The 26626-nt window shown below is 37.9% G+C and overlaps 1 protein-coding gene across 4 annotated transcripts in view; it reads right to left on the bottom strand.

The window, feature by feature from the left end:
- Window positions 1-26626, bottom strand: part of arnt2 (aryl-hydrocarbon receptor nuclear translocator 2) — a 150712-nt gene that overhangs the window by 68986 nt on the left and 55100 nt on the right. For all 4 annotated transcript variants that reach the window (XM_051664632.1, XM_051664708.1, XM_051664771.1 and 1 more), the window contains 3 exons: window positions 11161-11263; window positions 7355-7420; window positions 5270-5355 (listed from right to left, as the gene is read on the bottom strand). In XM_051664632.1, the coding sequence (XP_051520592.1) occupies window positions 5270-5355; window positions 7355-7420; window positions 11161-11263 (255 nt within the window). The remainder of the gene's footprint in view (window positions 1-5269; window positions 5356-7354; window positions 7421-11160; window positions 11264-26626) is intronic.

Genomic DNA, 26626 nt, shown 5'->3' with positions numbered 1-26626 from the left:
AGTGTGATGCAAATTATATGAGATGCCTTTGTTTAGACCACTGCATTCCATTATGACATGATAAAGTCTGACAATCAAGGTTTTTGTTTTATTTTTATCCTTATTTTGTGCTGTTATGCAACTAACAGGATGTTCAGCATGTGTGATTCATTTTAAGATGCACACATTCGACAAATATGTTGGAAAGTTGCTAGTATGACACCTGGAACACCTCCAACAAGGCTACAAGGCTTTGGAGTTGTGGTTGCTCAACTCTTTTTCTACTTCTTCCTCTCCAATGGAACACATGCTGTTGTACTAATAGGAATTACAGGCTGAAAGGGGAGTGGGGGGAGCGTGTCTATGACATATGGGAGTCATCCAAAACTCCAGACTGCTCTAAGGACCGGAGTATTCTAACAAAATGTAACACTAAATTCCAGAGTTCTGATAGTTCAAGGAGTTCACACACATGTTCAAAGTGTTCTATGAAGCTTTGGATGGCGAGTTGAAGGCAATAATGCTTATAAAACTGCCCAGTGTTGTTTCCGATACCGTGCACTCTTTAGTGTTTGGGATGCTACTTTGAAACCATATCTTGCCAAGCTACAATCTACTCATAATTTAAAGAATCTACCCTACAGTCAAGTTATCCTTTTAAAAAAAATGGACTAAAATATTCAATCAGGAATAATCATATTCTTTTTTTCATAGTTAATTGTAATAAAGGGATAGTTCACCCAAAAATGAAAAATCTCTCATCATTTACTCACTCTCATGCCATCCCAGATGTGTATAACTTTCTTTCATCTGCTGAACTCAAATGAAGATTTTTAGAAGAATATTTCAGCTTTGTAGGTCCATAAAATGCAAGTGAATGGGTGCCAAAATGTTGAAGCTCCAAAAACACATAAAGGCATCATAAAAGTAATCCATACGACTCCAGTGTTTTAATCCATATCTTCAGAAGGGATCTGATAGGTGTGTTATTGTTCCATCCGGCCCTGTGCTGAGAAAAGTAACATACGGCATGACAACGTCGCTTGTACACTTCAGCAGCATAGTAAGGACATTTTAACTAATGAAGTTTAATAGGCACTGAATTGGCAAAATATCATTTAAAGTCAATAATATAACGTTACATGCACTTTTTTTTTGCCATTTCATCACTGTCAGGTGACCGTGGTGACGTGCTGGCTGTTTCCAGAGTGCGCACGGAGACTATAGCGGGCTTTTTGGACTTTCCTTCTGGAATCTGATTAAATGTAATAAAATATTTATAGTAGGTCCACTGATGAAACTGAATTAAACAGTAATTTTAATTCAACAAGTCTGTTCATAAAGCTTAATAGGATGGAATATGCTAAAGTGGTGTTTGAGCAATTAGAGGAGCTCTTTTAATAAACTGTGGATTTTCCTCTCTCACTATTATTCCTGTACTTTTGTGTTGTGTCTGGTTTTTGTTTATGTCTTTTGTTAAGCTTTAGTGTCTGTTTTGAGCTGTTGTGACTGAGATGCTATGGAGATGGTTATTTCAGGGACAAGTTTTCAGAGTAATGGATCATTAATAAATGTTTAATTAGGCATACACAGTTCTCACTTTAGATTAGGTCACGCAAAATGCTGAGTTAACAATTAGTCAATGCTTTATTATGACCTATATATTAAGTAATAATTGCTTTAATAGTAAGTGTTATTAAAAGAGTAACAAATATATTAAGTTTAAATGTAAATACAATTACATACATCAATTCTTTATTTACTATGTATTCATGCCTTGTTCATGTTAAAAAAAACATTATCAAACTGCCTATATATGAACTTATTAAACAATAATAAATCATTTGCTCCAGTGAATATAAACAAATAAATTATTTGTATGTACTGTACAGTCGTGCTCAAAAGTTTGCATACCCTTGGAGAACTGGTAATATATTTACCATTTTTAAAGAAAACATGAGTGAGCAATCAAAACACATCTTTTATTTCTTATGGGATACATATTCAACTGTAGGTTATAACAGAATGGCACAATCATAAAACAAAACATGGCAAAAAAGAAAAAAATGTCTGCATACCCTTAGTCCTTAATACTGTGTATTGCCCCCTTTAGTATCAATGACAGTGTGCAGTCTTTTGTAGTAGTTGTCTATGAGGCCCCAAATTCTTGTAGGTGGTATCACTGCCCATTCGTCTTGGCAAAATGCCTCCAGGTCATGCAAAGTCTTTGGTCGTCTTGCATGAACCGCACATTTGAGATCTCCCCAGAGTGGCTCGATGATATTAAGGTCAGAAGACTGTGATGGCCACTCCAGAACCTTCACCTTTTTCTGCTGTAACCACTGGAGGGTCAACTTGGCCTTGTGCTTAGGGTCATTGTCGTGCTGGAAAGTCCAAGAGTGTCCCATGCGCAGCTTTCGTGCAGAAGAATGCAAATTGTCTGCCAGTATTTTCTGATAACATGCTGCATTCATCTTGGCATCAATTTTCAAAAGATTCCCCGTGCCTTTAGAGCTCACACACCCCCAAAACATCAGTGAGCCACCACCATGCTTCGCAGTGGCGATGGTATTCTTTTCACTATAGGCCTTGTTGATCCCCCTCCGAACATAGTGCTTATGGTTGTGACTATAAAGCTCTATTTTGGTCTCGTCACTCCAAATTACAGTGTGCCAGAAGCTGTGAGGCATGTCAAGGTGTTGTAACCGGGATTTTTTGTGGCACTGGCGCAGTAAAGGCTTCTTTCTGGCAACTCGACCATGCAGCTCATTTTTGTTCATGTATCGTCGTATTGTGCTCCTTGAAAAAAACCACACCGTCTTTTTCCAGAGCAGCCTGTATTTCTCCTGAGGTTACCTGTGGGTTTTTCTTTGTATCCCAAACAATTCTTCTGGCAGTTGTGGCTGAAATCTTTCTTGGTCTACCTGACCTTGACTTGGTATCAAGAGATCCTTGAATTTTCCACTTCTTAAGTGATTGAACAGTACTGACTGGAATTTTCAAGGCTTTGGATATCTTTTTATATCCTTTTCCGTCATTATAAAGTTCCATTACCTTGTTACGCTGCTCCCCATGGCTCAGTATCTAGCCTGCTCAGTGCATCCACGTGAGAGCTAACAAACTCATTGACTATTTATACACAGACACTAATTGCAATTTAAAAAGCCACAGTTGTGGGAAATTAATCTTTAATTGCCATTTAAACCTGTGTGTGTCACCTTGTGTGTCTGTAACAAGGCCAAACATTCAAGGGTATGTAAACTTTTGATAAGGGCAATTTGGGTGATTTCTGTTATCATTATGATTTAAAAAGGAACCAAACAACTATGTGATAATAAATGGCTTTATATGATAACTATCCTTAAATAAAAGACAGTTGTTTTGCATGATCAGTCATATTTTCAAAATCAATGCCAAAATTTCACAATTTCTGCAAGGGTATGCAAACTTTTGAGCACAACTGTAGCTTATTCATATAGGAACAATAGTTTATAAATTATCAACTGACTATAAACTAATGCTTTAAAAAATACTTTATACCATGTAGACTAAAAAGTTACCTTAACTAAAGTGTTACCTTTAAGTCTTTTAACTGTAAATCTACACTTTCACATTCATCCACTGGTAGGGGCAGGTCAAATGTGTAGATTGATATTAAAAAGGACTTAAATATTGATTTGCTTCTCACACACACACCTATCATTTCACTTCTGAAGACACTGATTTAACCACTGGTGTCTTATGTGATTTTTGTAGCTGCAAAAATTTGGCATCCATTCACTTGCATTGTATGGACCAGAAGAGCTGAAATATTCTTCTAAAAATTTTCATTTGAGTTCAGCAGATAAAAGAAAGTAATACACATCTGGGATGACATAAGGGTGAGTAAATGATGAGAGAATTTTCATTTTTGGGTGAAATATTCAACTTCTAATCGTGAAGTTAAATTCACATGATTCACAGCGTACTGAACTGCACAAGTTTTGCTTTTAAAGCTGGCACTGCCCGTGTAAATTATACTTTATCCAAATTATACGTTAAGATGGAAGCGCAAAATAGCGCCAGGGAGATGCTGATGATCCTCTACGGTGAGTCGTGTGAATGCAGCTTTTTGCAGGTCCTACTTGAGTATGCTTTGTACAAAATATAAGGTTAAGAGGGTCCTTTCTCCATCACTTGACCACTGACACGGAATCCCTGTTGTGTGTGTTTGTGGTGTGTACATCAGTGTAATGACCCCGGGCTGACAAATCGCATAGGTTCTGCCCTATCTCAACCAGTGTTCATAACTCACGCTGAGTTGAATGAAATATCAAATACATTAATAGCGATTAGGAAAATTAACACGTTAAACATTTTAAATTAATCGTATGTGTTAACACATTAATTTTTACAGCTCTATTTTATGTATTTCTTCAGAGCTTTGAGGATTTCAGTTAGTGACAGCATTAAGGCATCACACACATGAATTAACACTGCATCAGAGAACATGGCAAATCCACTGATTTCAATGAAGATGTTGCATCGTAAGGTGCAAGGAAAAACACAAAGTTACCTACTGAGACTCAAATAAATTAGTGAATCAGACTTCTCAACACATTTACACAAAAGAAAGGGAGAGATTCAGGGAGACTACGTTTAATTATCCTCATCTCACATGCTATACAATGTGACAAAAAAACTGCGATGTACCATTTTAATGTGCTACACCACTACTTCTTGGAAAAAAAGTAGCTTGTTATTGGAAAAGCTACACTATAGTTATTTTAAAAACAGCTGAGCTACTACTCACTCTACTGAAAATGTAATTAACCCTATAAAGCCTGACATATGAAAGAATTGTCAGAAAAGTAAGAAAAATTATAAGCAAAAGTGTATTTTGTCTTGTGGCACTGGTATGTTTTTACTGTTTTTTGCCAGTACCACAAATAAAAAAGACAAAATTAACTTATATTCAAGATACGTTCCCTAAAAACAAGCCTTAATATCCCATGCAGTTTTGCTTATACATCTGTCTGTTTTTATTTTTCATGTATTTATTTTTCTTCTTTTTTTTAGGTGTTGATATTTTTACAGAAAATAAGGCAGAGATACTAATAATTTTTTATCTTTTGAGAGACAGAATATGAATGTTTGCGGTGTAACATTGCTACTTTTTGTTACTACCTAATGCTGGTATGTTTGTGTATTCGTTTCTCTGTTTCTGTGTCCTTGTAACTCTCAGATTCAGAGGCTGAATTGAAAGAGATGTCAGTTGGTATTGAGTGTGTTTGTGCATGGCTGTTAGTACCCGCTGGCGGCCAGGCCTTGATGTAGCCAGTACAGTGCACAACAGAGTACTGCGCCTCCCCCTCTTTCGACGGTCCCAGACCATTCCTGTGTGTGAAGTAGAAAAACAAAGAGAATAAAACAAACAAAACATGTCTGGTACTTGTGTTTGGTACTTATAAGTCAGCATTCAGGTCAAATAAGGATGCCGTTCTGCAAGACCTTATTTGGAAACCCAGCATGGACCATAGCAAAACTTTGCCCTTTTGCATTTACAGTACATCAAACCAAAACAACAGCATTACTCCATCTTTCCACATCTGTATTTTGCTGGGTTTTTTTACCTGTGTGTTTTGTGAACTGCCTGACAGGCCTTTATGTCATTTTTGCTTAAAAGCACAAGACACATGTATGCCATCTATCAATTAGACATCTGAAATGCACTCTCTCTCACAGATATTCCTGGAAGAGGTGATTTCTGCATTCCAGAGCTGTCACAGCACACAAAACACGCATTGCATCAAATTTCCTGCAGACAAAGATCATGCATGGTGCGGAGAGGAGGCCAGGGGGTTAAACATAAGGGGTCAAAGGGCATATAAATGGAGGATGGAATGGGAACATTGGTGTTACATTCTCAGGAATGACTTCTAGGAATTATGTGATTCCATTTGACTCCCCAGATAAGGAATTTACAAACTTAATCAATTTTGTGTCAGGAAAGGGTGCTGTAGGTCAAACGTTGCAAAAGGCTTTTTGACATGTCAGTCAGTTGTGATGTTGTGGGAAATGAAACAAGCACAGTCTGTTCCTAATCTTTTGCTGATATTTCCTCTAATTTTAGATGTTCTTATCACAAGTACTTATTAACTGTTACCATTATTAAGACATGATTCAATTATGTCCTCTGTAAACGGACATTTATAATGCACACAGAAAACAGTTTTTTAATTATACAGTATATCTCTATTCACATAGTGATCACCTTTACCCAAACATGGTAGATGTGCAAAAACAGGGTATTAACATATATTTATTAATAACATATATTATATTTCCAAAAATCAGTGTGTTGCAGTGTAACCATGTTCTTTTGAACCTAGTGAAAATGTGCAGTTGTTACCTTAAGAGTTATTTCTACCTGATCTGACCCTAAAAATGACTTTCATTTGTGTTACCTAATATACTGTAGTAAGGTTGATTCAGTTCACCCAAAAATGAAAATTCTCTTATTATGTACTCACTCTCATGACATCCCAGATGTGTATGACTTTCTTTCTTCTGTTGAACACAAATGAAGATTTTTAGAAGAAAATCTCAGTTCTGTGGGTCCATAAAATGCAAGTGAAAGGTGATCAGACTTTTGTAGCTCCAAAAATCACATAAAGGAAAATAGAAGTAATGCATAAGACTCCAGTGTTTAAATCCATATCTTCAAAAGTGATTTAATAGGTGTGGGTGAGAAAAATAACAACATTAAAGTCCTTTTTTTACTTTAAATCTCCACTTTAACTTTCACTTTCAGATGTGAAAGTGAAACTAAACAGGCACCACATGTGACTTTCAGATGTAAAAGTTAAAGTGGAGATTTAGAGTAAATAAATACTTAAATTCTGATCTGTTTCTCACCCACATCTATTATATCACTTATATCCATAGATCCTTTATGTGATTTTTGGCGCTACAAATGTCTGATCACCATTCACTTGCATTGTATGGACCTACACAGCAGAGAATCTTCATTTGTGTTCAGCAGAAGAAAGTCATACATATCTGGGATGGCATGAGTGTAAGTAAATGATGAGAGAATTTTCATTTTTGGGTGAACTATACTGCACTTTTACAGTTTAATACTAATATATGTTCTTACCTTTTTAGCGCAGTTTTTTAATAAGTAAATGTAAGGCAAAACATGCCAAATTAATTAGTTACACTTAATACTGCAATGTTATGACAATCCATCATCAGAGCTCTGTTTTGAATTAGAGGACGTTTGGTTTTCTTTCTAATAATAGTTTTTCATGTGTGTTTTTCTCCTGCATTCAGGAAAAAAAAAACTGCATAAATAAATGAGAAAGAAATTAAGGGAAAGAGAGAGTATTCATACCTGTATCTCTTTCTCATGCTGGACAACCGATTCAGTGAGATATGATCCAGTGGTGCATTGCCACACCTAAAGAGACATTCAAGAAATCACATTCATATAAGTCATTTTTAAATCACAAAAGGGCAGACATACAAACTCAATGGACCCGAAGCACTAAGTAGTACTTTAGTAGCACTTAAGTGGCACATCTCTATGGCGCATTTCCCAAAAGCATCGTTATCTAAGTTGTACATAAAAACGTTTTTTTCCATTTACCATTAAGTGCAACTTAAAAGTATCTTTCTAGCATCTTTCACAGTTTGTCTAAATTTTCAAGACATGTAAAACAGTATAACATTAAATTAGCATTCTTTGATAAGCTTAATTGTAATGACAATAGAAAGGCTATATGTTCTTATTAAACAGACTATTTAAGAAGACAAACGGGAGTAATGTGAACCTGAAGTTTAAAAAATAAATAGGCCTAAATAAATTATTAAAATATGGTTAACAAAGGAGACAGTAAGAGCGTGCAATGAGCGACTCCCTCTCTCTTCATCCTCCTCCTCTTTTTCCTTTCTCCAATAGCTGGTTCAAATCAGTTCATCTATAGTCTTTTTACATAGCAGTAACAAATTGCATGTTGAGTAATGGCATTAAGGCTACACAGTGCCTTGAACTCTAGAGATGATCTATTGATATTTAGATAGGTCTATGAGTAGTTCAATACTGATGCCCATCATTTTAATCCTGTTCTGTGTGCATTTGCTCATAATTTCTTTCATTAAATTCTGTAATAGCTAATACATTTCAGCGCCTCGACAAGGTTACAAAAAACTTCCATGTTTGTTAGTATTTTCACATTATTTTCCTGTTGAGAAGACAAACTCCTGGACATATACTGGCCACAGTTTCAGCAACTTCAACGAAGCACTTCAGTTCAGCTTTATAACGAGCAATCTACGTGCTGGTTTGGGAAACAGGTGTTACTCCATCGTAAAATAACCAGCGATTATTTGGTTAAGATGATCGTAAAAGCTTAAAATTCAACATTATCGGGAAACCAAGCCTTAGTCTCTGCTTTTTGGTATTCTTAGTAATTCCTTTAATAAAATATACACTGTAAACCCTAAAGTTGTCATTACTGGAATTATGAAGTTGTCTTAAAATGTTACTTTAAACATCAAGTTTTGGGCTCATAACTAAAATATTTAAGTCCATTGAACTTATTTATCTAAAAAATCGTGTTAATAACTCAAACGATCGAGTGAAAAATTTAGCCTATGGGGAATACCCACAATACCTTGCGCTTGAATTATTTAATTATGTTTCCTTAGTCAAAGGCATTTAAATAGTTGTTAGTAAGAATTAATAGAAATTTTAGCTCCCTTGCAATATTATTCATTTTGTTTTGTCGCAAATAGCTGTTTCGTGTGACGTCATCATTAGGGTGATCTGTGTCCCCTTTGGTCAAGTTGCAAAGTTTTCTTTCAAAATCACTTTCATTTGACCTGGCAAGGCAAACTGGCTCTTCCCTTAAATCTCCGTCAAAAAGGTTGATTACTGTCCATGAATGCATGGTATGAAAATGAACTATGTGTGTGTTTTTGGTTCACAACGCTAGTGTTCTGTGACTTAATGAAGCATCCTTCAAAGTTGAGTCATGATGGCTAGTAGAATAAGGGATTACATAAAAGACCTTATGCTTAAGAACTGTGTGGTGTTAAGAATGTTGATTATGTTTTGAAAAAAGATGCGGTCATCTGCCAACATACAGTTTCATTTAGAAAAAAACTGTCCCAAATAGAAACCATTAAACATGAACACAATTTTAGCATTTGTTGCCAACTCTCATTTTTATGTGCTGACATAAGGAGCCTTATCATGCATTATGATAGAATTTTCTTGTCATAGTGTTGTTTTCCTCTGCTGATAAATATAGTCCCTTTCAAAAGAACATTTTCAATGAAAACACCTTTTAACCTTACTGCGGTTATACAAATGCTAACAATGCACCACTAGAAAAACTATGACATTTTTATTGTTTTATTGAGAGTGGCACAAGATTTGAGTCAAAACCTGCAAAAAGCTGACCTAGTCAGCTGCCTACATCAGGTTTCCCAACAGGATCACACTGGAAACAGACATGCTGTTTCCGAATGTGAATGTACCCTGAAATTGAACCCATGCTGTCAAATTACTGACAAGTGCCATCCCTCATCTCCCGAATTACTGAAAAGTGACATCCCCAGTGGTTCGAATTTCAGTAATCACAGACCAATTTCGGCAGCAGAACTTTCTACCTCATGTTGCCGAATTCACAGTGTGATCAGTCTGGCATTTAAAAAACATTTTATCCAGATCTGGAAATTAAAATGTCCAAATTCCCTGATATTTCCAGGTTTTTCATGACCGTAGAACCCTGGGTGGGCAGCAACATTACACTCACTGGGCCCTATTTTAAGATCGCTAGATTGGCATGGCCATGAAGTTTTGGTATTTTTGTGCAAGCATGTGCTAAGTCTAGGCGCAAGTGGGTCTGGCAAAATCATGTGCACAACGCGCTGATGGGCTGGATCAAGTGCAATTGAATTCTGAGGTTTTTCTCCGGTTATTGCAGCGTCTGCATCCTATTACCTCAAACACTATCAATATAAACAGAGACAACACATTCATAAGAAGTCGACAGTGTAACAAATAATTAGAACTGTGATTCCCAACCCTTTTCCTGGAGGCCCCCACAACACTACACATTTTGGATATCTCCCTAATCAAACACACCTGATTCAACTCATTAGCTCATTAGTAGAGACTCTACGACTTAAAATGGGTGTCAGATAAGGGAGATATACAAAATGTGCAGTGTTGGGGGGCCTCCAGGAACATGGATGGGAACCACTGAATTAGAAGAATAAAAAATGGGCACACTACTTTTATATGCTTAAAATGTTTTATTCTTATCAGGATTTCGATGTATGCTCCATTAAATTTTAGGGAATGTAAGTATTATTAATCATTTTCATCTATTGACACACAAATCATGGCTGGTATTAACAGTGCTTGTTTTGGCACGCAGTTCACTTCTACTGCAATTAAATAAATTTTTTTGAATATCATTTAGATATTCAAATTAAAATATATTTTTGTTTTTGTTCGTTTTATTCCCATAATTACACATAAGCTTACAGTTGACAGCAATCCATTTTGCAATTTAGTTTGTCAATCTGTCCTGTTCTCACAGAACATATTCTTACATTCAATCTGTGAATTTCCCATCATATTGCCGTCTATGTACATATTCGTCAGATATTCTGAAGCATCTCACTCGTTTTCAGCATCATAAATGGCGTGTTTTTGTTGTACTTCGTCCAGCTGTCAAGAACATGTCCTGTGTGACCGGCTTTTGTTCTGTTGCTGTGCTGCCTGTGAGATTTGTTGAGCCGTGCTGACTGCCCCCTGCTGGAGCGGCTCATAACAAAACACACTGAACAAGTTCCATGTACTTCAAGCTTCAGGAGGGTCAGAAGGATTGATTATTTAATTTAATTTAATTAAACGCATCATTTTTAAGATAATTAATCACACTTAATGCGTTAAATCGACAGCTCTATTATAAATCAATATTTAAATAGGCCTAGTTATATGAATACGAAATATTTATACATTTTAAATAGTCTAATTAAACATGGGCTATTGTACATAATGTTTGTATGTTTGTTTAGAGTATAGCGAGGCTTTCAAAGTATGTCTGGAGCCTCCTAATATACCAAACCACCCCCTGATAATGAGATTTGTGAACTGAGAACTCATCAAGACCATAATTGTACCTCATTCTGCAGATGAAGGAACGTCTGGAGCCCATACACATTCTCATAGAAGACTGTTGTCCTTCCTTCTTCACTGTCCCCGTCTTCAGGTCCAAAATACGTCCTGAACATAGAAAAAAAAAAAAAAAACACTAAAATGAGAAAATGCTAAACACTTAAATCATTATCATCACATGTTCTTTTTTTTTTTTTTTTTTTAAATAATACCTCTCTGAGATTTCATAGTAACTCTTTCCAGAAGTATATTTTAGGGGTACTTTATCCTAATATAACTCCATGATAAATAACAAATGTGCCCACAAACACACACAGATGTACAATAAACATTATCAAAATATTTCACCACTGAGACATGTGTTTGATTACAGGAAACCAAAGACATTCTAAAATAATCAAATCCTGCCTACTTTAAATTTGTTTTTCACCATCCAGTATAGATAGAATGAGAGAGAAAAACAATCCAAAGCAGGCAAACATATTTTAGGCATAACAAAACACCCACAACAATAGTCAAGGCATGAGTTATACTTCTCAGAAAGATGATACCTACAGGACAACAGCTCACAATTATTGATGCCTGAAGTTATTTCCATAAACAAATTAGCTGACATGCCTTTCAGGGGAGAATACGAAGATACAGTCTCTGAACTGATCTGGTGACAGCTGCTATAGCCCCAAGGAGCAGATCTAATTGTCGAAAAGTCTTTCCACTCTGAAGGACAGACGCCAGGATCTCTGGAAGCATTTAAAAGCTATTAATAATCATCTCGAAGACAATAACGACTTGACCACTCCATAAGTTCAAAAGCATCAACATCAAGCTAAGTGCAGTCAAAACAAAAACAAAAAAACAAAACATTTTGAAAGATGAGGAAGCAAGCATGATGTTAAGACCGCTAAACAAGGCCTGACTACATTACAAATAAACCGAATGGAGACCCATTACCCTGCGCACAGCCACACACTGCTACAAAAAGCTTAATAACGTAGACGGGATCAGTCAAGCTTCAATATTAGCCTTACCACAAGCCAAACCTTGGTGGAAATGGAAAACACATTTCAACCACAAAATGTTTTTTTCAAGGCCAATTTAATAACAGTTTAGTAAAGTAAAATTTCTGAGATTAGACAGGAATTTTTTCAAACTTCAACATTCCAAAACCACAATCACCTCCAAAAATGACTGTGACCTCTCAGCCTCTCTAATGCTGAACTTTGTTTGACTTTCTGACTTTAACAACTTGTAGAAGTCAAATGGGGATTTTATGTCTCTTTGGAGTGATTTAAGACGACACAAAATAATAAATTGCCAGCACTGAGTTTGGCTTTTCATACATAGGGGAGCCACGGCATCAAGATAGCACAGTTATGTAAAGAAACAGTTGTCAGTGAGATGGCGCCATGTATATAAGACAACAGTATATAGAAGAATTCCTGAAAAGAGAGGTGGGATGACACCAGACTGATGGCTAGTCATAAGTGGAACCAGACGCTTCAAGACTGGTCCAACTCCAAGTGAATTCTCCCGAACAACATGGACAAAGCTAAACCAAAACAAACAACCACTTTAGTGCAACAATTTCCATGAGTCTTATTTGAATGACCTCATGTAAAGAAATCATTAGACACTGGGTTTAGATTGGCCTAGGACTTGGAGAACTTGGTTGGGGAAAGCATAAAATCCAGTGACCAGTTTTACGGTAAATCCCTTTGATCACACCTCAATCATTTTCCTGTTTGGACTGGTATGCGTAAGAACTAGAAGAGAGTTTAGGTGTTTTGAAGACCGGCGTGGGATTGGATGACCGTTACTCAGCCTCCTGCTTCCCAAAGCAGAGCTCAGTAGGTGGGGTTTGCTTTGGAGCGAGTTCCCTGGCCAATTCTGCAAAGCAGAGCATTGAAGCTGGGAAAGGGAGGAAGCAGGGAACAGAACAAGAAGGAACTGGTGAGTGCACAACATGTTCATGTGGGAAATTGACATGCTTTTTTTTCAGAATATTCATGTACCTTGAAATCAACCCCATTCTGCTGAATTACTGACAAGCGGCATCTCCCATCAGACATTTTGCATCAAATATGTCAAAAGTCAAATATGATCACCTTTCCCTTTAGCGCTACTGATCGCGGTGCACGTGCAACCTCCAAAACACGGGTTTCCATGAAATCCAGGAAGTCATTGTGTTCGAATAAACAATGGTAAATGCAATTCAGAGGTTGCATTTTCACTTTGAAATTAAAAAATTTTCTCCATTGATGGTTAGGCTTATGGTAGGATTTTGGGATAAGTGGTAGGATTAATAAAATTGCATGATTTAAAATTAAAAATAAAACTTGCTTTTGGCTCCACTCTTTGGACATTTTACCTGGAAAATAAAGCCCACACATGGACATGTTCAGCAACACTTCCAGCTTCAGCCACTCAGGGCAGTGGTTTGAATTTCAGTAAACATAGACCAATTTTGGCAGCAAAACTTTCGAACTCTTGTTGCAGCATTCACAGTGCTCAGTCTGGAGCACAGAAAGAAGACATTTGCTTCATCTTTGAATAACTTCAACACAAAGTATGTGAACATCAACTCCTGATGAGTACAGCTCCTCCTCTTAAAGGGATCTAAGGACATCACTTGAAGGAAATGGGAATTCCTTGCCAGATAAATCCCAGAACCACAAGGACATCCAAGCAAAACTCCAAATCCTTTTGAGGAAAAAAAGGCAACCCAGCAAATTCGAATGGAATTTGGGCAAGGGCCACTCTGAGCATATAGAATGGATGCCCCAACCAGGTTTTGTCACACAGGCTCTATTGTTTCTCCTCAGAGGGCAAGCGTATCATTATCATTTAACAAATGGACAAAGCAACAAACAGCAAATATCCCAGGCCACCAATGACTGCCAAGCTAAATATTTAGGCAATGGTCACTTTAGACAAGAACATCATAGATGGAAGGACAAACAAAAAGTGTTGCCAGAAAAATAATAGCTGTGCCTTATGAATGAATCCAAAAACAAAATTAAGCACATAATGACAACTTTATCTTCATCAGTTAAGTATGTTAACAGTTAAACAGATAGTCCTGCACCAAACTCATGCCACTGGTTAAGTCAATATTGTTGTGTCTAATTGGACGGCCACTCAAAATAGAGGAATTTTATAGCACCACAGAGACGCAGTATTTACAGTTTTCAAGAAAATTAACATCCAAATCGCTTACTTGTGGTTGTCTCTGCATATTAACCTTGGACAGGATAAGTATTTTAACAGCTGTTACAGCGAATCAATAGTAGAGGTACTTGTAATCCATGCTTCAAATTCAGGTGGTTTCAAACTTTGCATTTGTGTAAAACTTTATAGAGAATCGAAGGTTGGGATGTTGCTTGATGAAAACAGGAATGCTACGTTTGCCGTCTACTATAATTACACATCCAACGCTCAAGTGCAACATGAAAGCCACCACCTTAAGCTGACACACATTATATACTTGTTTCATTTACATTTTACATTATGAATTTAGCAGATGTCTTTATCCAAAAAACTTTCAGTGCATCCAGGATTATATGAGAATGCTAAGGTAGTGATTTGAATATTATTGTATCAGTCCATTCATTCCCTTGGAATCAAATCCTTGACCTTGCAGTTTCTAGCACCATACTCTACCAGTTAATTGAACAAGTACCAGTTAATTGGACAAGCATTCATTCATCAAACAAGTACAACTATTATTCAAATCACCACCTTCTCTTTCTCATACAATTGCACTCCGTCACACAATTAGTCATTCGTTCTCATTTGATGTTACAGCTCATGGCTCATAACACTTGCAAACAGGTTAGATACCTAGGCTATGGGCAACAGAAACTCATTTGCACATTCTTTCCATGTAATCATGTTCTGTGTGACTTTCAGGGTGCTTAAATAATTGAGAAAATCTTTCATTTTGTCACCATGAAGATGAAGTGCATTGTCAAAATTCTGATAGATCAACAGAATTTGTGACTTACTGCATTATGTGGATAACCAATGTTATATCAAAATGTCTCTAAAAGCTCTGATTCAAAGAAATGCATTCCATGGGCCATTCGTAAGGCATACACTATAATCAGTTACAAGTAAAATATTTTAGCAGCAGTTAATATACATTTTAATTCCTACATATTCAGTAATAGCTTTAAAGAGTATAATGAACGATTACATCAACACCCAGTTTGTTGTCTTGGATCATATGCCATATATTATATAAGTAATGTGTTACTTTGCATTATACTTTTTAGAGATATAACCATTAAAATGCACTATAACAGTGATTACAACAATATAATAAAATGAATTGCAAAATAATGTGTATTATAGGGCATTATGTGTATATTTATGATGCATTATGCTGTACATATAGGCTTCAAGGAAAGTGTTATCATGTTTATGAACATGTAAACAAGAACATATTGTGCAGTTTTACAGAGGTGTGCAGTACTGTGTGGTCTGATGGATTATGTATAAGATTTCGCAGATCTCCCCGACATCATTTCTCACATCAGAGAGAATATCTCTCTGTCTCTGTCTCTCTCTCTCACACACACACACACATACACACACACACTCTTCCAACACATGCACACAATCCAACCCAAATCACTCTTAATTAACCATTTATGCAGAGCCAACCCATAACATTCCAGCACAGAGAACGCGTTTGCGGAGGAGAGTGAGAAGATGTGGACAATATCTCCCTTGGATGTTTAATTTGATCACTTTATCATTTAAACATATGAGGTTGTCAAAACCTCATCAAGAACTCCACATTCTAACTGCAATATTTTATCTGGACCTTCTGCAAGCACAGAATTCCTTAAGAAACTTGTGTGCTTCTTTGATTGGAAAGGAAACTCCTTGCAGCACTTTTCTGGAGATGTAAAACAACACCTTAATTCTTTGTGACATACACTAGAAGAGTCCAAAAGTCCGAGAGTTTTTATTTTATTTAAATCTACAATTTACAAAAATTTTAAACAAATAAAACGTAAAATGAAATACTTGAAAAATAAGCACTTTTGTTGCATTGTCCTTGTTAACGTCTTTGTGTCCATTTGATGCACATAATATGCTCTTTAGAATAGTTCCCAATCATTTTGGGATAACATGGATCATCAGGTTTTGCACTAACTTCTGGAGAGTGACTGTGTGCATTTTCCATTTCTCTTTTTGATTTGTAACTGTAACATGTTCTGTTGTGTCTTTAGACTCTTATTTTGAAAGTTTAGTTCCTGTTTCCTTTGTCATGTGATTTCCCTGTTTGTCATGTGACCCTCATGTTTCATATGTTGTTCTCATTGGTTCATGTTTCATAGTCTTGTTATCTTGTTTATTAGTTCCATCTTGTCATTGGTTGTCTTGTCAACTTGTTAATCATGTCCATGTATATACGCCCTGATGTTTGCTATTGTCTTTTGTTGTATATTGATTGAGTAACATTGTTCTTGTTTGTGATAATCCGTCTAAGTCAAGTTTAGTGAAGTCAAGTCTCTTTGTTTTAGTTTATGTTGGTTATTCACTTTGTAAATAAATACTGCACTTGGATTCTCACAACATCATCTTCGTCTGTTTCTGTCGTCTTGCTCCTTACTCCTGGTTGCCTGCTACGTTACAGAATACACGACCGCCAAAATGGACCCAGCAGTACAACTTCTGCATTTACGTCATGGGAGTCATCCCACTGAAGACTATGTAGTCGATTTTTGTGGACTATGTGAGCGTGTGGCTTCAATGATGTCGCTCTCAATTACTGTTTTCGTGCTGGCTTACATAAGAGCCTCTATGCTCCATGATGTCTGGAGGCAGAATTCAATGGAATCTGGCTCAGTTCATGGACTATGCCCTGGTGCTGAGCGGTTTGTCTTTCACTGCGGGAGTGGCTGTTGAGGAACTCAGCACTCCCACAGTGACTGCCACATCAGAGACGCTGCCATGGTCCATGAGCCAGCGCCTACGCCTGCCACGGTCAACGAGCCAGCGCCTGGAGCCTCATTCCTCCCGGAGCCAGCACCTGGAGCCTTATTCCTCCCGGAGCCAGCGCCTGGAGCCTCGTCCGTCCCAGAGCCAGCGCCTGAAGCCTCGTCAGTCCTTGACCTCGCTGCCTGAGTCCCCGGCCGCCTTGACCTCCGAGCCTCCAGCGGCTCCGCCCCCTGAGCCTCTGCTTCCAGTGTCTCTGCCCTGGTCTCCTGGTCTGCCCTGGTCTCCAGGCCCTCCGCCGGCTCCGCCCTGGACTCCTGGTACATCCTGGTCTCCGGGCCCTCAGCCAGTTCCGCCCTGGTCTCCTGGTCCACCCTGGTCTTCGGGCCGTCTGCCGGCTCCACCCTGGTCTTCTGGTCCGCCCCAGTCTTCAGGCTCTCCGCCAGCTCCGCCCTGGTCTCTTGGTCCACTTTGGTCTCCCGGCCATCTGCCACCCACACCCTGGTCCCTGCCCACTCCTGATTCCACAGATAATTTGCGTTTCTTGTTTTGGGGTGCCAGGAGCTGCCCTTTAAGGGGGGCATCTGTAACATGTTCTGTTGTGTCTGTATCTTTGGACTCTTATTTTGAAAGTTTAGTTCCTATTTCCTGTGTGTCATGTGACCCTCATGTTTCATGTGTTGTTCTCATTGGTTTTTAGTCAATAGGTGTGTTCGACTTCATGCAGCGCTGCGCAGACCGATCGGTGCTGGACTTGAAGCAGTGCATGTCGGTTAGAAATTTTGTCTGACTTGAACCAGCGCCACTACCGCGTCATATATTACGTATGCAATCAAAGTACCGCAAGAGCGATTTGAGAGTAGCTGGCTGGCGCAGCCGCTGCAGTTGCTCCAGAGCTGCACAAGCTCTGATGATGACACAGCTCATTCACGATTGGCCAGTTGGTTACACGTGTTTCATGGGCTGCTTTCGCAATTGCATACTTCACATACTACTCTTACTACTTCTGCTATGTCAGCCTATGGCAGAAATAAGAGTAGTGTGGTAGTATGCCAATACCATGGTGTTTATTCTGACAACTCCAGTTCAGCGAAAACTCACATGTTTATATCATGCTATATTATGTTTGTCATAGTAATATCATGTTTGTTCATAAAAATAAAAAAAATAAAAAATGATTAAAAGTACTGACTCCTTTATTAGTATTAGACTAATACAGGCATTTATTGCATTTTCATCCTGAACACACAACAGGCACTGTATTAAGCAGCACATAAACTTATCAAATGAACAATGTTTGGTTATTGTCTGGTTATTTTATGTAAAATTCAAACATCTGTCTATCTGAATTCCATGTCTGCACGAAAGCAAGCAAACATTGCGCGATCTTCCATTACTGGCGTGGGTTCAGCATGCGATTGGAAACTCAAAGTGTCCGGCTTAACAGCTCTCTTTTCAATTCCTCCCCCAACTGCAACCGGCAAATCGAGATGCAGTTCAAGTCGAACACACCTAGTGTCTTATCATGCTCATTAGTCTTGTCCTGTCATTGGTTCATGTTTCATAGTCTTGTTATCTTGTTTATTAGTTCCATCTTGTCATTGGTTGTCTTATCAACTTGTTACCCATGTCCATGTATATAAACCCTGATGTTTGCCATTGTCCTTTTGTTGTGTATTGATTGTGTAATGTTTGTGGTAATCCATCTTAGTCAAGTCTAGTCAAGTCCAGTTAAGCCTATTTGTTCTAGTTTATGTTGGTTATTCACTTTGTAAATAAATACTGCACTTGGGTTCTCACAACATCATCTTAATCTGTTCCTGTCATCTTTTTTTTTTTCCCTAAAAGATGTCCACATATTTGGACAGCAGGACTGTTGTAAAACTGTAAATAATACCAAGCAATAGAAAGTCATTTATTTCAATCAAATTGTTGATTACGTTTCCAGGAGTGTTGGATATTCATGTTTTTGAGAAGTTACTGCCAACCAAGTTAAAATAAAATTTTGCATTATAAATTCTAAATCTATGTACTGATTACCTTTGTCCCATGTCTGCCAAACATGTTAAGTGGTCCAAACATCATCTGCAGCATGAAAATGAACTTTTGATCAGATTTTAGGAGAACACACTTGGCTGCATAGGAAGGCTATAGGATGCTCCCTTGCTCCCTATTTAGTGAATGACTTTAGTAAATGACCAAAATGCACCTTATTTTCATCCTAACTCTGTCATGGTCTTAGTGAGTACGCTGTTTTTTTTGTTTTTTTTTTTTTTGTCATTACGTTCTCTCTGTTGCATTCAGGTGTTGCTGACTGGCGTGATCAGTGTTGCCATGGAAGCCTTGATTGTTTCCATGGTAACGCTGATCATGCCAGTTTACTGCAAACAAGTGGCACCTAATCGCCATTAGTTCCTGGGCTATATCTACCTCCCTCTGTTTTGTGTTCATTGCTCGTTGTTTGAATCCTGTTTCTTTCCACTCTCTCCCTCTGCCCTAGTATATCCTGTATCGTGTCTATATATTGGTTACCAGTCTGCGCTGTGTGTGCCGGGATTGTGGTTACCATCCTGCCTGTTTGCCTCGCCTCCTTCACACCCCTTCTGGGTTTCTCCTTAGAAATACTTCTCTGCACCGGGACTGCTCTGCACACGACCACTACGCGCACAAGCCTACGAGCACATCATCCTTCATGCTACAGTCGTTGCCAGGTTCCTCTCTCGAAGCTTTACCAGCCTTGCTGTGTTTATATTAATAAACTGATCATTGTTCTCCACACTTGGATCTTTTGTCTCATCCTTCCTGACAAACTCCACATAAAGCCTCTGAAAGCAAGAAAGTTTTTTCCTCAATGTGAAAATGCACAGTAAATATAGGATTTCTAATGACAACTTGCGCTACTGTACACTAGTGGTCATTGTGTTTAATAGTGTGCCATTTTGCAAAAAAAAAATATATATATAGGATGAAACTAGAGACTATAATCTTTTGACTCAAGCAGGTTTCAATGTAAAAACGTAATGTTTTTTATCAGATGTAGTTTTGTTGACGTTTCTCCCAAAGACAAACTCCGCTGAGATCGGTGCCATGTTTTGTCACATGACTCCATACATCGAAAGTTTAAACCTTTGCTGACAGCCCAGTGTCTTCTAAACTGACATCAGTCAGTTTAAATGAATTAAAATGATGCGTTGCATATAGCGAAGACAAAACAATGTCTGCGCAAAAGGACATTCACTCAAATGGATATGTTGAATACAATTTGTAATAAGTATTAAAATAAAAAAAATGTAAAAAAAATAATTGTCTCCAGAATTTTGGATCCCAATGTCTATTTGCCAGAACAAAAACAGCTTGGAATGTTTCATGTTACAGCCAAACCATTGGAAGCTAGACAAGATGAGTGAAATTATGCAACAGAATTATACAGAGATATGAATTAAGATGTCTCTTTCCATATATATATAGTGAATTCCCTGTTTTGTGACAGCACACATATTACTGAGTCTTTGACCTCGTGTCTCATTTAAATGTCCACAGCACCGACTGGTCAAAAAATTATCATCTCACAATCCACTGACAATCAACTGTGACAGCACCCTGCCCGCACCTTTGCCAAGAGTAAAGATGTTTTATTATGTGGGTGGATGTTCTCATTTGGCTGACTAAAAATTTTAATAAAAGAAAATCGGAAAGGAAATAGAAAATGGCTGTCTGACACCACGCTGGATCTTGTTTAGCTATCGCTATAATTGAATGTTACAGTCAATGCTTGGCGCAGGGGTCAGCGTTCCAGGGTTATTGCAAAATAAAACTAACACTAAACCTTATTTTAGTTTTATAAACTGAAATAATTAGCTAAATGAAAAGCTAAAACTAAACAAAAAACCAGATGCCAAAATAAGCAGTATTTGAGCACAATTCAATTACCTTAACTTGACCTTTCCAGTGTGACAGATGAATTATCAGTAATATTAGCCATGATTTGTAATATCATTAACTGATTATTTAATCAGAATGCAAAAAAACATTTCATTGAAACTGCAAAACAACCATATCTTTTTCTTAGATGATAACTTAATGCCACTCATATGCAACATAAGGTCATGTGACCACAATGTAGCATACTACTTTTTTACTTACTATAAAATAAATTATCAGGCACTATGCAGTATATATTGCACTGTATTCAGTAAGTAAGGTACTGACCAGTATGTGTAAGAAAACACAACCTACCTGCAGATATACAGTAGTATGTGATGTAGGTTAATTTGACAATTATGAGCGGAGAGTGTGAAGAAAATGAATGGCAGCATATCATAATAGTATGTATATACTGCAAAAATACTAAGATTAGTATGGTAGTATCACATTCCGAACATAGCAATGGTTTGTGTAGATGGATGGAGCAGTGTGACACAACACAACACAACAAATTCACTGTTTTGTGCTTGCAGTGAACAATACAGTTTTGTCTGGTCTCTTCGCGTTGCTCAGTGTAAACAGTGTCAGAGTTCAAGTAAAGTCTCCAAATATTAAACTTTCTTTTGCCTTATAAGTGTACTTATGAATGAAGTGAGTGATCAACAGTAAATGTTTTACAGTTAAAAAAAAAAAGGTCCTGCTGATCAGTCAACATATTCCTAAACTATAATTATAAAGACCAAAACTGAATAAATGTATAATAAATAAATAAATATATATATAAAAACAAATTTGGCCAAGCTCTGTTCTTCAAACGTGGATAACTCAGTTGATTCGATTTAATTGTTGTTGATTTTACCAGATCCTGGATTGTTCCATTCTTCGAAGATCATCTCAGAGTTGTTGTCGTAGCAACAAGCCTGCTCCCGAGCAGGTTCATTTAACATAAACAGGATTAGATCACGCCTTACACGCAGATATAATACTAGAAGTCTGTCCCAGCTGCTGCATCATTCTTACAAAAGCAACCTTTAAGCAAAGGCAATAATAATTTAGTATTATAATGATAGGGTAGTACAGGTACAGTTGTAACACTTAAAATATTTCCTTTCTCATGCAAGTTTGAACACTGATTATCAGTGTACACATTCACAAAAGCTTCCTCTCACTATAAGGGAAATATGAAGGAGATTATATATATTATATATGACAGACAGATAGATCATTATGCAGTGTAAATAAATAGATAGAACATTATGCAGTGGAAATTAGTAGATTCAGTCCAAAAAATATTGTAAATGTGTACTTTGTTTATTTGCATGTGTGTTCATGTCACTTGATGCCTTGTATCAGAGAGGAGTTCCAGCAGCTCCAGTATGTTAGAATTGGTGCATATGCAAGCATTAGAAATATTTGAAAACAATCAGAGTATAAAATGTGTCAGTTTATTTAACTTAAGTTAGGCCTAATGCCTTATTTAGCACATTAAAAAAAAAAAAAAGAGCGCTACAACTGTATCAGGGTAGTGTTACAACAGTACACAGTATGGGGACAGTATGTACTTGTCTTCACACACTAATGATGAAAAATAGGGTGTATGTAGGTTTTTTACATTTATTTTGTTAGTGGACAGATAAAGGCGTCTCTTGTGAAAAAATGGCATGTTTATTCTGGTCAGTATTTGAGCAGAATAGCAAAAAGCGTTACAACTGTCCTTGGTGTACCCTAATTTTAATAGTAATTTAAAATAAAATAATATTGTAAATAATAATTGGTATGACCCATTTTATTTATGTAGGTACCGCTTTAGTCGTCAGGGAGTAATTTTACTTCATAAATGTTTATGAGGCTAACAAACAGTGCAATTTATCCATGCATTAACTACGATGTAGACAGTCTATATTGGCTTTGGTTCTTAGCCATCTACAGCTCAAACGTGGCAAAGAACATAGTAAAAAGGAAGTGCTGTCTGCTGTGCCTTCAGAAAACCTAGCCCTTTAACATATTTAGAAATCTGGCATGTTTTCGTAGTTTCCCCAACCACGTAAGAGAACGGCAGCTTTTAAAGGGATCAGTTATGCCATCGCACAACCCTCATCACTATACAGTTACAAATTATTTGTGAAGTTAATCTAATTTGGATTAACATCTGACACTGAAATAAAATAATTACAAAAATTAGCTGAAAATCAAGCCAAGACAAAATGCAATTCAAAATAATTTAACAGTTACACATTTTAATTTATTCACAACTTCAGTCTTCTCTTTATTTGGCTGCTTTGGTGGTGTTTGTTTAAAATTACTTTCTGTTCAGCCAGTGTTAATGTTAATGTTAATAAGATGCAATAAATATCAATAGGCCTATAAATAATTTTATACAGAAATACCTATTAATAAAAAAAAATATGTATAGGCGCATATATATATATATATAAACACACTCAGCAAAAAAAGAAACGTCCTCTTATTTTCAACTGCTTCTATTTTCTGCAAACTTACATGTGTAAATATTTGTATGAACATAAAAAGATTCAACAACTAAGACATAAACTGAACAAGTTTCACAGACATGTGACTAACAGAAATGGAATAATGTGTCCCTGAACAAGGGGGGGTCAAAATCAAAAGTAACAGTCAGTATCTGGTGTGGCCACCAGCTGCATTAAGTACTTCAGTGCATCTCCTCCTCATGGACTGTACCAGATTTGCCAGTTCTTGCTGTGAGATGTTACCCCACTCTTCCACCAAGGCACTTGCAAGTTCCCGGACATTTCTGGGGGGAATGGCCCTAGCCCTCACTCTCCGATTCAACAGGTCCCAGACATGCTCAATGGGATTGAGATCCAGGCTCTTCGTTGGCCATGACAGAACACTGACATTCCTGTCTTGCAGGAAATCACGCACAGAACAAGCAGTATGGCTGGTGGAATTGTCATGCTGGAGGGTTATGTCAGGATGAGCCTGCAGGAAGGGTACCACATGAGGGAGGAGGATGTCTTCCCTGTAATGCACAGCATTGAGACTGCCTGCAATGACAACAAGCTCAGTTCGATGATGCTGTGACACACCGCCCCAGACCATGATGGACCCTCCTCCTCCAAATCGATCCCGCTCCAGAGTACAGGCCTCAGTGTAACGCTCATTTCTTCGACGATAAACACAAGTCCGACCATCACCCCTGGTGAGACAAAACCACAACTTGTCAGTGAAGAGCACTTTTTGCCAGTCCTGTCTGGTCCAGCGAAGGTGGGTTGTGCCCATAGGCCACATTGTTGCCAGTGATGTCTGGAAAGATCCTGCCTTACAACAGGCCTACAAGCCCTCAGTCCAGCCTCTCTCAGCCTATTGTGGACAGTCTGAGCACTGATGGAGGGATTGTGTGTTCCTGGTGTAATTCGGGCAGTTGTTGTTGCCATCCTGTGTAATATTTGGATGTACCGATCCTGTGCAGGTGTTGTTACACGTGGTCTGCCACTTCGAGGACGATCAGCTGTCCTTCCTGTCTCCCTGTTGCACTGCACTCACAGTACAGTCATTGCAATTTATTGCCCTGGTCACATCTTCAGTCCTCATGCCTCCATGCTGCATGCCTAAGGCACGTTCACGCAGATGAGCAGGGACCCTGGACATCTTTCTTTTGGTGTTTTTCGGAGTCAGTAGAAAGGTCTCTTTAGTGTCCTAAGTTTTTATAACTGTGACCTTAATTGCCTACCGACTGTAAGCTGTTAGTGTCTTAACGACCATTCCACAGGTGCATGTTCATTAATTGTTTATGGTTCATTGAACAAGCATGGAAAACATTGTTTAAACCCTTTACAATAAAGATCTGTAAAGTTATTTGGAGTTTTACAAAATTATCTTTAAAATACAGTGTCCTGAAAAAGGGACGTTTCTTTTTTGCTGAGTTTATATATTTTGTTTTTGTTTTTATTACATCTACAAAGTTTTATAAACTTTATATACACAAAATAAATTTCTTGTATAAGTGTTTAGCTATAAATAATAAATACATATAATGATTTAAATAATATACAGTGCATCCGGAAAGTATTCACAGCGCTTCACTTTTTCCACATTTTGTTATGTTACAGCCTTATTCTAAAATGGATTAAATTCATTATTTTCCTCAAAATTCTACAAACAATACCCCATAATGACAACGTGAAAGAAGTTTGTTTGAAATCTTTGCAAATTTATTACAAATAAAAAAAAAAGAAAAAAAAAACAAAAAAAAAAGAAAAAAAGAAAAAAAAAAAAAAATCACATGTACATAAGTATTCACAGCCTTTGCCATGACACTCAAAATTGAGCTCAGGTGCATCCTGTTTCCACTGATCATCCTTGAGATGTTTCTACAACTTGATTGGAGTCCACCTGTGATAAAGTCAGTTGATTGGACATGATTTGGAAAGGCACACACCTGTCTATATAAGGCCCCACAGTTAACAGTGCATGTCAGAGCACAAACCAAGCCATGAAGTCCAAGGAATTGTCTGTAGACCTCCAAGACAGGATTGTAATGAGGCACAGATCTGGGGAAGGGTACAGAAAAATTTCTGCAGCATTGAAGGTCCCAATGAGCACAGTGATCTCCATCATCCGTAAATGGAAGAGGTTTGGAACCACCAGGACTCTTACTAGAGCTGGCCGACCGGCCAAACTGAGCCATCGGGGGAGAAGGGCCTTAGTCAAGGAGGTGACAAAGAACCCGATGGTCACTCTGACAGAGCTCCAGCATTTCTCTGTGGCGAGAGGAGAACCTTCCAGAACAACAACCATCTCTGCAGCACTCCACCAATCAGGCCTGTATGGTAGAGTGGCCAGACGGAAGCCACTCCTCAGTAAAAGGCACATGACAGCCCGCCTGGAGGACTCTCAGACCATGAGAAACAAAATTCTCTGGTCTGATGAAACAAAGATTGAACTCTTTGGCCTGAATGGCAAGCGTCATGTCTGGAGGAAACCAGGCACCGCTCATCACCTGGCCAATACCATCCCTACAGTGGTGGTGGCAGCATCATGCTGTGGGGATGTTTTTCAGCGGCAGGAACTGGGAGACTAGTCAGGATCGAGGGAAAGATGAATGCAGCAATGTACAGAGACATCCTTGATGAAAACCTGCTCCAGAGCGCTCTGGACCTCAGACTGGGGCGAGGGTTCATCTTCCAACAGGACAACGACCCTAAGCACACAGCCAAGATAACAAAGGAGTGGCTACGGGACAACTCTGTGAATGTCATTGATTGGCCCAGCCAGAGCCCAGACTTGAACCCGATTGAACATCTCTGGAGAGATCTGAAAATGGCTGTGCACCGACGCTCCCCATCCAACCTGATGGAGCTTGAGAGGTCCTGCAAAGAAGAATGGGAGAAACTGCCCAAAAATGTAGCGTCATACTCAAAAAGACTTGAGGCTGTAATTGGTGCCAAAGGTGCTTCAACAAAGTACTGAGCAAAGGCTGTGAATAATTATGTACATGTGATTTTTTTCGTTTTTTATTTTTAATAAATTTGCAAAGATTTTAAACAAACTTCTATCACATTGTCATTATGGAGTATTGTTTGTAGAATTTTGAGGAAAATAATGAATTTAATCCAT

This window comes from Myxocyprinus asiaticus, chromosome 1, assembly GCF_019703515.2.
Source record: "Myxocyprinus asiaticus isolate MX2 ecotype Aquarium Trade chromosome 1, UBuf_Myxa_2, whole genome shotgun sequence".
In the NCBI taxonomy this organism is placed as follows: domain Eukaryota; kingdom Metazoa; phylum Chordata; class Actinopteri; order Cypriniformes; family Catostomidae; genus Myxocyprinus; species Myxocyprinus asiaticus.
This window is presented reverse-complemented; position numbering and strand designations above follow the sequence as displayed.